The 14,032-nt window shown below is 44.6% G+C and overlaps 1 protein-coding gene across 1 annotated transcript in view; it reads left to right on the plus strand.

Moving 5' to 3' along the window:
• PRDM5 (PR/SET domain 5) overlaps positions 1-14,032 on the plus strand; it is a 370,296-nt gene that overhangs the window by 37,111 nt on the left and 319,153 nt on the right. The window contains exon 3 of the mRNA XM_029601140.1: positions 8,374-8,496. Within this exon, the coding sequence (XP_029457000.1) occupies positions 8,374-8,496 (123 nt within the window). The remainder of the gene's footprint in view (positions 1-8,373; positions 8,497-14,032) is intronic.

Raw genomic sequence — 14,032 nt, forward strand, 5'->3', positions numbered from 1 at the left:
TTTTCGGATCGGAAGATCACTTTTGTCTCACGGCTTGGCTTTGAGAGGCAGAAACTTGATTGAAGGGTTACTCCGAACATGTCATCTCCACTCTTCTTCAATCTAGAAGACCAGTGACCTCTATGGTGTATATTAGGGTCTGGAAACTGTTTTTGAAGCTTGGTGTCTTCAGTGTCATCTAGATCCTCTGGTGGTGGAGGTGTCTCATGTTCTGGATTTCCTGCAAGCAGGGGTTATCCAAGGGTTTGGCTTACAACTCGCTTCGTGTGCAGGTGGGCTGCCTTGGGTATGCTTAGAGGCAGATTCTTCTCAGGATAGAGAAATTACATCTTCTGGATGTGGGGCGTATGCTACTTCTGTATTTGGAGCTTATTAATGCTTTTCTTTGCTCAGATCATCTGTTTGTCCTTTTCAGTGGACTGAAGAAAAGGGACAAAGCCTCTAAGGCTACCATATCTCATTGGCTTAGGGAGGCCATTTATTCAGCTTACATTTGTAAGGGACAACAAATTCCTGTCTGTTTGCGGGTGCATTCCACTAGGTCGCAGGCTGCTTCCTGGGCTGAGTGTCAATTTCTGTCGCCACAGGAGATTTGTAGGGCAGCAGTATGGTCCTCAATTCATACCTTTACCAGGCATTATCATCTGGATGTCAGGGGGCAGAATGAGCTGTCCTTCGGGGAGAGTGTCTTGTGCGTGGATCTTTCGGGGGGCCCAACCAGTTTAGGGGGTGCTTGGGTACATCCCACTGGTCTGGACTGATCTGGGTATGTTCAGGAAAAGAAAACTGGTTCTTACCTGCTAATATTTGTTCCTGTAATACCACAGATCATGTCCCTCCCTTTTGATGCCGAAAGACTGATTTTCTGCCAAGTTTTGCTGCTTAGTATAGAATTTTTCTGTTATAAAATAATTCCTTTCTTAGTGGGCAGTTACAGGATTCACTTCCTTGTCTTGTTTGGTTCTTGATGAACAAGGTTTATATTTCAGGGGTATCCAACCTTTAGTTCCCTATGTTTGTGTGAAGGGGGTTTTAAAGTATCTTGGCTTGGGTACAGGTCAATACTGAGGGACTGCAGGTAGCATGCTTGGTTATGTAGCAGTGCCTCAGTTTTCTTCTCTGTCTCCATCTGTTGGTAGGGATGCATAAACCCACTGGTCTGGACTGATCTGTGGTATTACAGGAATGAAAATTAGCAGATAAAAATCAATGTTCCTTTCTATGGCGAGTTTGATCCACTAAAATCTTGAACATTATGGTTTGTGAAGACAATCCCAGTGGGATTGGTTAAGGGCTTTGTGCCTTGCTGTGAACAGTGGTACCTTCAATAAAGATTCTTGATGATGATGGGTCCTGGGTGAACGTATGGTTAAGCACTTTGGACTGCTCTGTGAGAGGGTGGCTAGTAATCAGCCATTTTTATGACTTAGAGGGTCTGATGAACTTGGAGAGGTTATCAGATTTCTCCAGTGTTAAGAATTGTCTATGTTGTATAAGATACGTTTTGAGAGGAATTGGGTTTGTATGATATTGTTATGCTGGATTTTAGAAAGTATATGGATTGGGTGTGATTGTGTGCACTACCCTAACCCTGATGAAGATTCTGATTAGAAATTGAAATGTGCTCAAACCGGTTCTTAGAGGCCCCCCTTCCCACCTGTTGGGTTTTCAGGATATCTGTAATGAATATACATAAGATTTATTTGCATGCACAGCCTCCAGTGTTTGCAGATGTTTCTCATTGCATATTCATTAGGGATATCCGGAAAACCTGACTGGGTGGGGGGGGGGGGGGGCCTAGAGAGAATGTTGTTCCTTCTGCTTGTTACATCCTCTCATCTGCATTGGGTGACTGTTGTATGAATCCATCACCCACCCATTCTGCAAAGAAAACGCCTGCTTACATTACTCCTGGCTTTACCTCTGCCAGCCTTCTTTCATGACTTAACATAGTGGTTGTCAATAAGATCCACTTGGCTCACTCAGTCTGCCCAGCTGTCCCTGCCCATCTTCTGGCCTTCATGGTTGTCCTCTGTATATATCCCAAGCATGCTTGAATTTTGGCAGCGCTGCTGCTAAGCTGTTCTATAGCAGAGAAGAATGGATACCTAGAACGTCTTTTTTTTGTTTTTTGAAAAATTGCCATCTGTGCACTGAGAGGAGAGAATCGGATCAACCCTGCTGGTGGCTGAAAGGAAATCAGTAAAGTTTTTGCTTGTGACATTGTCTTTTTTAAAAGTATTGGGACAAAGTTAAACTATTTGGTAATATTATTTAGTGTCTTGTGTTTTTTAATAGTCAGTAAGGCAGTAAATAAATAGAAGTTAGACTGTTTGTATTTTTAAATAGTCAGTCAGTAAGGCAGCTAGTAAGCAGTAGTTGGTGTATTTATTTTTAAAAGTCTGTAAGGCAGCTAGTAAGCAGAAGTTAGTGTTTGTATACTAGAAAAAAAAAAAAAGTAGCCAGAAGCAGTGTATACCTAAGTAAAAAGGTTGAAAAGTTCAGTTCAGTTACTCACATTGGAAAGGTGTTGAGGAAGTGTGATTTGGTTTGATTAGGTACCAATATTTGTTAATCAAGAGAGCAGTGAGTCACTCTGGCTGACTAACTGAAGTTAGACTGTTTGTATTTCCCAACCCTCCCACCCACCCCTAGCTCATCCTTTGTTTTTTTTTTTAAGTGGCACCTGCCTATAAATTAAACACCTTATCAAGAGTTTGATCAGTCCCCTGTAGGCCACTACCAGACACATAGTACATTCACTAATACATTTAAAGGACATTAATTAGAAACATTCCTACTCCCATAGCAACCTAAACCTTAACTAGGAACTGATCAAAATTGAGATGAAGGCAGCAGTCCAGCAGCAAGAGGGGGGCTTCCCAGTCTTTTGCATCGAGTGTCACATGTATGATTTTTTACCCACCAGTGAGAAATTGTACATGTGCATGCGATGCAAAGAGCTCCTGGCTCTCAGAGAACGAGTCCGATCTCTGGAGGCTAGAGTGGCAGACCTGGAGGAGCTGAGGCAGACAGAGAGGTATATAGATGAGACCTTCAGAGACATAGTAGTCAAGTCCCAACTTCAGACTGGCAGCCCTGGTGCTGCCTTGGAGGAAGAAGGTCTCATGATGGGAGAGCACCAACCTGGGGCAGCAGGAAAGGATCCTGTAGCAAGGACCTGCTCTCCAGGTGATGCATTGTCCTTTCGCACTGAGGATATCTCCCCAAGGCCTACTGCCCAGGAGGGAAGGGTTAGGTCGGCCGTCATAGTTGGTGATTCGATTATTAGGAATGTAGATAGCTGGGTGGCTGGTGGGCGTGAGGATCGCCTGGTAACTTGCCTACCTGGTGCGAAGGTGGCGGACCTCACGCATCACCTAGATAGGATTTTAGACAGTGCTGGGGAGGAGCCGGCTGTCGTGGTACATGTGGGCACCAACGACATAGGAAAATGTGGGAGGGAGGTTCTGGAAGCCAAATTTAGGCTCTTAGGTAGAAAGATTAAATCCAGAACCTCCAGGGTAGCATTCTCTGAAATGCTCCCTGTTCCACGCGCAGGTCACCAGAGGCAGGCAGAGCTCCGGAGTCTCAATGCGTGGATGAGACGATGGTGCAAGGAAGAGGGATTCAGTTTTGTTAGGAACTGGGAAACCTTTTGGGGAAGGGGGAGTCTCTTCCGAAGGGATGGGCTCCACCTTAACCAGGGTGGAACCAGACTGCTGGCGCTAACCTTTAAAAAGGAGATAGAGCAGCTTTTAAACTAGAACAAAGGGGAAAGCCGACAGTCGCTCAGCAGCGCATGGTTCGGAGAGATGTATCTTTAAAGGATACTAATGATGCATTAGAATTAGGGCATCCCGACAGTGAGGTTCCAATAATTAGAAAAGTAGTCCATTGCCTGTAACTAAAAACTCACCTGAGCTAAAAAATTCCAACTTAACCCTATCAATTAAAAATCAGAATGAAAATACAAACAAAAAACAAACTTTGAAATGTTTGTATGCTAATGCCAGAAGTCTAAGAAGTAAGATGGGAGAATTAGAATGCATAGCAGTGAATGATGACATAGACTTAATTGGCATCTCAGAGACATGGTGGAAGGAGGATAACCAATGGGACAGTGCTATACCGGGGTACAAATTATATCACAATGACAGAGAGGAGCACTCGGAAGGAGGTGTGGCGCTTTATGTCCGGGATGGCATAGAGTCCAACAGGATAAACATCCTGCATGAGACTAAATACACAATTGATTATTTATGGGTAGAAATCCCTTGTGTGTTGGGGAAGACTACAGTGATAGGGGTATACTACCGTCCACCTGGTCAAGATGGTGAGATGGACAGTGAAATGCTAAGAGAAATTAGGGAAGCTAACCAAATTGGTAGTGCGGTAATAATGGGAGACTTCAATTACCCCAATATTGAATGGGTAAGTGAAACATCAGGGCATGCTAGAGAGATAACGTTCCTGGATGGAATAAATGATAGCTTTATGGAGCAATTGGTTCAGGAACCGACGAGAGATGGAGCAATTTTAGATCTAATTCTCAGTGGAGCACAGGACTTGGTGAGAGAGGTAACGGTGGTGGGGCCGCTTGGCAATAGTGATCATAATATGATCAAAGTAAGAATTCACCTGGAACTGAAAAGGGAAGGGCCATGTAAGATCCCCGATCGGGAGACCCGCCCCCCCTGACATCACTGATGACAGTGCTGGACCGTTAAACGGCGCCAGAACACAGAAGTCTGCGCTCTGAGGAAATACAGAGACAGACAGCTGTTCTTGCTTCATAGCTGAGCTACATGGAAAATCCCAACAAGGGGCAGAGGAGCCAGGAGCTGAGACTGAGTGACAGAGACTTCCTATCCTGAGATATCCAGGCCCAGGAGCACATGGCTGGATCATCCTCCTCAGAGGCTGAGTTAAGTCATCTAAACTTTGCACTGCGATCCACATATATAGTTTGATATATATTTGTATCATTACATCAAAGGCAAGCAATTTATTTTATATGTGCTGTTCAATTTAAATGAATTGTTTGTATTATGTTTTCTGTAAGTTGTTGCAGGATTGTAGTTAGCAGCATTTTGCTGAATTTGAATAAGTAAAGATAAAAACTGGGCCAGCTTCCCATCTTTCGAACCCATTGGAGGTTCCCTTATTTACCTTACGCTCCTTTGTGAGGCGGCGTCAGAAGGACTTTAGTGCAGTCTGAAGTCGTCACATCCGGTGCTCTTCCCTGATCTAAGCGCTGACTTGTTTTGTGTCCTTTTGACTATTTGGAGAGCCGTTCTGATGGACAGATATAAAGGAAATGCTCAAGTTTGCTTCCTTTTCTAGGGCCCTAGAGCACAGTGGGGGACGCTCCTCTCTCTCCTCCTATGCTGGGAGGCTCTTCCTTCCGGTGATGTCATAGAAATGGTTTGTGATGTAATTGAGAGGGAATTCCGACTTCCCTTACTGTAATATTGAGATGTCAGCCCAGGTCACGCTCTGAAAGGTGAATTAAAAAAAACCAGGAGGTATGGACGCCGCCAGCTGGAGACGTGCGCGCTTGCCGCTGTGCACACAAACGAAAAGTTCCCCCCAAAAACGGGCGGGGCACGGGCGTTCCTGGAATTTAACTTGAAATCTCAGCGTGAATAATTATGCGCACAGGCGCCCCGGGGTCCCTCGCCAAGTAACTTTACTTCTGCCATGGATGACGTTGTTAAAGGTCGGGGCTAACAGGGGAGAAGGGAGGCTATTAAACTAACCCTGTCCCTTACCTGAGTGAACTGGTGAAACTGGAAATGGGGTCAGTGCGCGCGTCTTTTAAAATCCCCCCACTTACGCGTAGAAGCGCACGCCCACTTAAACTTGCATTCACGTGTGCACGCGGTCGGGCTGTTTCAGAAGGCGTGCGTATACAAGCGTGGGTTATAAAATGGCCGACGGACACGCACACGCGTGCGCCTGCATACCATTTTAAACGTTGCCATCCCCATCTCTTTGGGATATTTTTGCTTATTAAATGGCAATCTTTGTTCTCCATTTCGGATTTGTGCTCCATCAGCAGTGGCGTGGGGAGGAGATAATATGCTGTTTTATCAATCCAAAACAACTGCTGGAAGAATGTCAGTAGTTTACGGCAGTTTTTAGCTTGCCTCTCTCACGTTTTAACATTGACGCTTGTTTTGAGCTAACTGGACTAAAAATGTTTATTGAAACGTGTACAGGGAAGTGTGCGTTTGTGCAGCAGAATTTCTAACCCTTGCTCAGAATCTGCCGTAGGGAACCGGGAATCCTGTTATGAGATTTTACATGGCAAAAGACCCATCTAATCTGCCCAGCAGAGAGTTTTATGCGGGTTTACTGAAAGCAGATCAAATTCCCATTGTTTCCCCTTTAGAATTGCACCTCCGATCCGTGCAGGTTTCCCAGTGCCTTCCAGGAAGTACAGGTCAGCCCTGTCGCTCAGCGAAGGTTGCCCAGTTCCTTCATTACTATTCGCTTGCCACTAGGGATCCTCTGTTTTTCCCATGCTGCCTTGGTCCTCATCATTACCACCTCCTCCAGGAGGGCATTCTGCCTGGCTTTGTTCCTGAATTTATCCCCTTAAAGCTTCATGTTATGACTCCTAGTTCTACAGCTTTCCCGCCTTTCTCATCTCCTGCTCCTGTCCAAATAACGACACAACAGGCCACCACAATTTGGAAGTGGCTGGACCAGTGTTTGTGCATGCTGTCACTTTGCAGCTTATTGCAGTGCTTCCTTTTCAGGCAAGGAAAACGCGCACACGAGCAGGGGTCCGTAGAGCTTTGTCTAGTCAAGGCAGAAAAGACAAACGAGGGCTTTCAGGAAATGTTTTCTGATAAACGTGGCTAAAAACGACAGGGCTGTGAATATGGAAGAGCCAGGGCTTAAGATTTAATAGCAACCTGAAAAGACTTGACTACTCTATACCCGATAGGCAGCTTACAGTATAGAAAGGTGTAAAGAGTGCAGTGGAGGACAAGGGCAGAGATAAGAGCATAGTAACATCACAGATGTCTGCAAAAAAAAAAAAGAGCGGAGTGGTCCAGCCAGTCTGGCCAGCAAACTTTCCTTAGTCAATTTTCTCCAGCCTTTAGCCACTGGGCTCCTCTGTGTATCCCATGCCCTCTTGAATTCCTTTACTGTCTTTGTCCTCTTCTGGGAAGACGTTTGTTTATTTAAAAACGTGCATCACCCTCCACTCCAAGGAGCATGGCGGCTTACAGTAAAAAGAGACAAGGAAGCTGAGATCTGAGACTGATTACTGCAGAGGAGGATCTGGGAGTCATCGGCACGGAGGCCTTACCGAAAGCTGTGGGGGGAGAGCGCAGCACCTGGTTATGGGATACTGGGAGAGGATCAGCAGAGGAGTCACTGAAAGTGCAATGGAAGTAAGAGGAGAACCTGAAATCCAAGTGAGCACAGTGGAACGGGCACTGGGCAGGGCGATGCAACTTGTCTGTGCATCTCTGAGGATGGCTTGATCCCCACTGAGGCTTTGGCTTCTCCTGCTGCTTAGCGCTTCCTCAATTAAAGCATCTTTGGTGCTTAACGTGCTATCATGCTGAAAGGTCTACCTAGATGTGCTTATGATCTGTTATGTGGACTGCTTTAGGGTCCATGTTGGATTTCTTGAATGTAAGGGGAGAAAATTGTGAACCGTATCCATCATTTCTCTTGTTGTTCCTGTGCATGCCAGAAACAGGTCTGTACCCCTTGCTGCATTCGGTTGGGTTTCCGGGATATACCAGCGTGCAGGCGTCCTGGAATAAAGAGTGTACTTTAGTAAGCATTTGCAGTAAGAAGGTGGGGGATGCTGGGGTGATGTGAAGGGCGGCTGGGGAAGATAGAAAATGGAAGATGTATTTTTTGTGGAGAACATTATTTTGTGAATGCATGAACATTAGAGATGTTCTGACATGTTACTGCTTTTATCTTGTTGAATAAAGATTGAAACTAAAACCTGCACTCGAACACTGATGAACTCGATGTGTGAACGTTTAGTCTTAATAAAATTCTTTTAGAGAAGCAGCGTTAGCTTCAGATACTTTGTTCTGATCTTTAATCTTTTCGGCACTCCTCGGACATCAGCAGCTCTCGATTTTTCTGGCTTCATTATGCAGGGAAAGGGAAAGTGGCAATTCTTTAATGCAGTAATGCACAATATTACCTACGTTTTGAAGGAATCATCTAAATTTAGGATAAAAGATTTAGCAATATTCAAATAAATGCACAATGTAATTGTTTTCTATCTTTCTTTCTGTAGTTCAGGGTGAAATATTTCCCCCCTCTTTTCTGTTAAAGCACTAAGGGTCGGTGTATCTAACGTTAGCATGATCTACCATGTTTCAGGTTCGTGGGAGTAAGGGCGAGGTCCTCTACGTCCTCGATGCCAGCAGCCCACGTCATTCCAATTGGCTGCGATTCATCCACGAGGCCCCATCGCAGGAGCGGAAGAACCTGGCTGCTATCCAGGTAATCGGCCCGGTTTTCATATTGCACTTGGCTTTTTTTCCTCTGGAAATCTGCGATTCCTTGTCTTTTGATTAGAGTGAAATATGTAGAAGGGCAGTTCAGAAGATATGATGGAGTTAAGATGAAAAGGGTACACGGCGCTTTGGATTAGGAGGACTGATTGATAATTCTGCCTTTCTGGGTGAAATTAAAGAAATAGCTTTTGTAAATATGGAAAGACAAAGTATTAATTGAGCAAGCCAGATGGGATCAGTGCCCTTGTTTTTAACTGGGTTCTAAACATAAAGGGAAATTAGGGGGATTTTGGAAAGTTACCTTCGGAGGCTTAATAAAAATAAGCAAAGCTCCCCCAGCCGATATTGTTCTCTGTAGACAGTTATTGATAGGTGCAATAACTTAACATGCTGTGCTTGACCAAGCCAGATTTGTGAAATATTGCAGAAAACTACACTCCTCAAAGAACGGTATAAAAGCCAGGCATTCAGTCACACCTCTGTTCTCCATCCGCTATTTGTCAAATCCCTTTACTCATTCCCTTCTTTTTGGCTTGTCTTTGCTGGGGAACTTGAGTTCATGGGAGTCTGGTTTGCATTCATCTACCGTACTGATGCATTTTATAATCGGGTTGTTAGAGCAGAGTAAGTATGAATGGGCGATGTGAGGATGGAGCAAGGAAGGGTTTGTGTGTGTGTGAGGATGGAGCATGGAAGGGTTTGTGTGTGTGTGTGAGGAATGTGTGAGTAAGGAGATACAAAAGAGCCTCTTCAGCAACCTGAGCTATCAGAGGCAGCAAGCAATGCCAATACACCTCAACCCAAACCCAGGAGCCACAATATCCATGACCATTAGATGGACCATTAGTTGACTGAGGGGTTAAAGGGGCTCTTAGGGAAGATAAGGCCATTGCAGAAAGACTAAATGAATTCTTTGCTTCCGTGTTTACGAGTGAGGATGTTGGGGAGATACCAGTTCCGGAGTTGGTTTTCAGGGGTGATGAGTCAGACAAACTGAACGAAATCACCGTCAACCTGGAAGATGTAGTAGGCCAGATTGACAAACTAAAGAGTAGCAAGTCACCTGGACCGGATGGTATGCATCCTAGGGTAGTAAAGGAACTAAAAAATGAAATTTCTGACCTATTAGTTAAAATTTGTAACCTATCATTAAAATCATCCATTGTACCTGAAGACTGGAGGGTGGCCAATGTAACCCCAATATTTAAAAAAGGCTCCAGGGGTGATCCGGGTAACTATAGACCAGTGAGCCTGACTTCAGTGCCGGGAAAAATAGTGGAAACTATCCTCAAGATCAAAATTGTAGAGCATATAGAAAGACATGATTTAATGGGACACAGTCAACATGGATTTACCCAAGGGAAGTCTTGCCTAACAAACCTGCTTCATTTTTTTGAAGGGGTTAATAAACATGTGGATAAAGGTGAACCGGTAGATGTAGTGTATTTGGATTTTCAGAAGGCGTTTGACAAAGTCCCTCATGAGAGGCTTCTACGAAAACTAAAAAGTCATGGGATAGGAGGCGATGTCCTTTCGTGGATTACAAACTGGTTAAAAGACAGGAAACAGAGAGTAGGACTAAATGGTCAATTTTCTCAGTGGAAAAGGGTAAACAGTGGAGTGCCTCAGGTATCTGTACTTGGACCGGTGCTTTTCAATATATTTATAAATGATCTGGAAAGGAATACGACAAGTGAGGTTATCAAATTTGCAGATGATACAAAATTATTCAGAGTAGTTAAATCACAAGCAGACTGTGATACATTACAGGAGGACCTTGCAAGACTGGAAGATTGGGCATCCAAATGGCAGATGAAATTTAATGTGGATAAGTGCAAAGTGATGCATATAGGGAAAAATAACCCTTGCTGTAGTTACACGATGTTAGGTTCCATATTAGGAGCTACCACCCAAGAAAGAGATCTAGGTGTCATAGTGGATAACACATTGAAATCGCCGGCTCAGTGTGCTGCGGCAGTCAAAAAAGCAAACAGAATGTTAGGAATTATTAGGAAGGGAATGGTGAATAAAACGGAAAATGTCATAATGCCTCTGTATCGCTCCATGGTGAGACCCCACCTTGAATACTGTGTACAATTCTGGTCGCCGTATCTCAAAAAAAGATATAGTTGCGATGGAGAAGGTACAGAGAAGGGCGACCAAAATGATAAAGGGGATGGAACAGCTCCCCTATGAGAAAAGACTAAAGAGGTTAGGGCTTTTCAGCTTGGAGAAGAGATGGCTGAGGGGGGATCTAATAGAGGTCTTTAAGATCATGAGAGGTCTTGAACGAGTAGATGTGAATCGGTTATTTACACTTTTGAATAATAGGAGGACTAGGGGGCACTCCATGAAATTAGCAAGTAGCACATTTAAAACTAATAGGAGAAAATTCTTTTACACTCAACGCACAATAAATCTCTGGAATTTGTTGCCAGAGGATGTGGTTAGTGCAGTTAGTGTAGCTGGGTTCAAAAAAGGTTTGGATAAGTTCTTGGAAGAGAAGTCCATTAACTGCTATTAATCAAGTTTACTTAGGGAATAGCCACTGCTATTAATTGCATCAGTAGCATGGGATCTTCTTAGTGTTTGGATAATTGCCAGGTTCTTGTGGCCTGGTTTTGGCCACTGTTGGAAACAGGATGCTGGGCTTGATGGACCCTTGGTCTGACCCAGCATGGCAATTTCTTATGTTCTTATGTCCTTATGACTTCCCTTCTCAGCAAGGTCCTGCAGCTCAATCCAGCAAAAGATCCATAGTAGCAAAGGCTAAGTTGTGGAAAGAGATTGCCATGGCTATCAACTTGGAGGGTGTCCTAGAATACCATGGAATATACTGTAAGAGACACAGAAAGACACTCAGACAGACTACCATTCACACCCGGGCAGACCCAGGCAGACTACCCATTGGTAGCAAAAGGGGGAGCCTTCTCTGCTGTTGCTCCTCATGTGCCTGCCTGCGGTGTTCAAAACTCGCATGGCTGGCACTCCTCTGTGTGCTGATCTCGTGATGCAAGAAGTCAGCATAGAGCTCGTACTGGCCACACGGGTTTTGAATGCGTATGGCCAGCACATGTGGAAGAGCATGAGGACAGGTGCCTTCTGGTGACATACATACACATGTCACCTGAAGGCACCCGTTCTCATGCTCTTCCACATGTGCTGGCCATATATACCCTATTTTTTGCTCCATAAGACGCACTTTTTTTCCCCCAAAAGTGGGGGGATAATGTCTGTGCGTCTTATGGAGCGAATGTAGCCTAACAGACCTCAAGAAACCTCTCCCTCAGCGGTTAAACAATTAAAATAAAAACTCACCATTTCGCCGCAAACCAGCTTCATTTCCGAGCGGGGGACAGCCTGCCAGAACCGGGCATTAAAATGCTTAAAAAAAAGCTCAATTTCGCCGCAACACAGCTGTTTTCAGGCGGGGGACGGGCGGGACATTAAAATTAAAAAAACCCTCATGTTTCGCCACAAACCGGCTCCGTTTTCAGGCGGGGGACGGTTGCGAAGCACGGTCTACCAAATCGGACATTAAAATTAAAAAAAAAAAAAAAAAAAAAAAAAAGCTCACAGTTGTCCGCCGGTGAGCTTTTTTTTTTTTTTTAATTTTAATGTCCGATTTGGTAGGCCGTGCTTCGCAACCGTCCCCCGCCTGAAAATGGAGCCGGTGTGAAAAATAAAATAAAAAATGTCCAGCGACAAACACTGTAATTCTTCCTAATATAAATCCAGGGAGAGGTACTGCTTCTTAATGTTTGATACTAAAGGACTTTGGATGAAAATAAAAAAATTACTCAGTTCATCACATCCTTCGACACCACTTAGATCAGAGCTTTCCAAACTTTTCATGTTGGTGACACACTTTTTAGACAAACATAATTTCGGGACACAGTAATTCAGTCTACTAGTAAACCAGAGGTTAAAGGTTAAACGAACGAAACATATTTCGACGATTTATGTATGTTTCCTTAAATATATACATAAATAAAATGTTTCACGACACAACCTCTCTCATGAAAACCTTAAATTTATATTAAAAATATATATTCCAAGATTCATGTTATTGTTATAATTTATGAGAAACAATAAAACAAATTGTCTGTCCCCCACACACTCATCTCTCTCCTCCCCCCAGCACATGTCTGGCCCCCACACACTCATATCTCTCCCCCTCAAGCACATGTCTGTCCCCCCAGCACGTTTGCCCCCCACTCACTCATCTCTCTCCCCCCAGCACATGTCTGGCCCCCACACTCATGTACCTCGTCTTTTGATTGGTGCCAGTTAAGTGCTTCACTCCCTTCCATGATCACCAGACACTGCTGCTTGCAGTCAGTACTCCTCATGGCCAGGCCTCATCGGCAGCAGCAGTCAATGCAAGGATGGCTGGGCTCGTTCCACCCACCAAGCCCCCCAAAAAAACACGATTGACAGCAAAAATCACCCAATAATAAGCAACCCATAAACCGAAAAAAAAAGTGAATCTCTAGAAAAAAAAGCCCAAACTCGCATCAGAGTTGACCGGGCTTGCGCGACACACCTGCACACTGCAGGCGACACACTAACGTGTCCCGACACACAGTTTGGAAAGCTCTGACTTAGATCTTACCTATGAGTGATCATATATAAATGTATAAATTCCTCCTAAAGGAAATATCAAGTCTTCAGGAACGCAAGTGCATTAAAAAATAACCAAAACACCTCGGTTTCACCGCAAACCGCCCGAAAACGGAGCCGTTGCCCACCGTAGAGGTTTCAGATCCTGCCTCCCCTTCCCCCCCGGAGGAAGTGCTACAGAGCGCGGGAAGCAGAGTAAAGGTACATGCAGGCAATCTTACGAAGGAGGGACAAAAGGCAAAGAACCTGGAGCCACTGCTGGTAAGGGGGGGGGGGAACTGCTACATTGGGGATGGGGAATGAGGGAGGGGGATTTTCATATTTGTTAAACCCCTTTTTTGGCTTTCCCCTTGAAAAGGGGCACAATTTTGGGTGCTGCTGAGCCCCTACAAAACTCAGTATGGCGTGGCTAGAAATCTCTGTGGGGGTGAGAGAATTACCGTATCACTCCAGATTCTAGGGACACAAGAAACACTCCTCACACACTGGTTTATTCCAGTCACAAAACTTTATTTAAAAAAAAGATAGAATTTAAAAAATTAACACAAATCTCTTTTTGAAAACTTCCAGAAAAACAGAAATACAGTCCAACGGAATACACAAAAATTAGCACTGACAGTTCCTGTGCTACCTCTTTTGCCTCTTCCTCCTTTTGGCTCCCCCAGAAATACCAGTAAATGTGGGAAACTGATTATCCCAGCAGCTCTTCAGACATGGATCTCCTCTCCTGTGATTGAGACAGATACTGTAATCCTTCCAAACTGTGGATGGATTGGAGAAGGGGATTGGGTGAGAGACACAAAGTCAGGGGCGAATTGGCCTATTGGGGATTGGGCATCCCCCGGTGGACCGGTGGCTCTGGTCACGTGGTCTGCCGAGTGCGGCCACGACAGAGCCAA

This window comes from Rhinatrema bivittatum, chromosome 1, assembly GCF_901001135.1.
Source record: "Rhinatrema bivittatum chromosome 1, aRhiBiv1.1, whole genome shotgun sequence".
Taxonomy (NCBI): Eukaryota; Metazoa; Chordata; class Amphibia; order Gymnophiona; family Rhinatrematidae; genus Rhinatrema; species Rhinatrema bivittatum.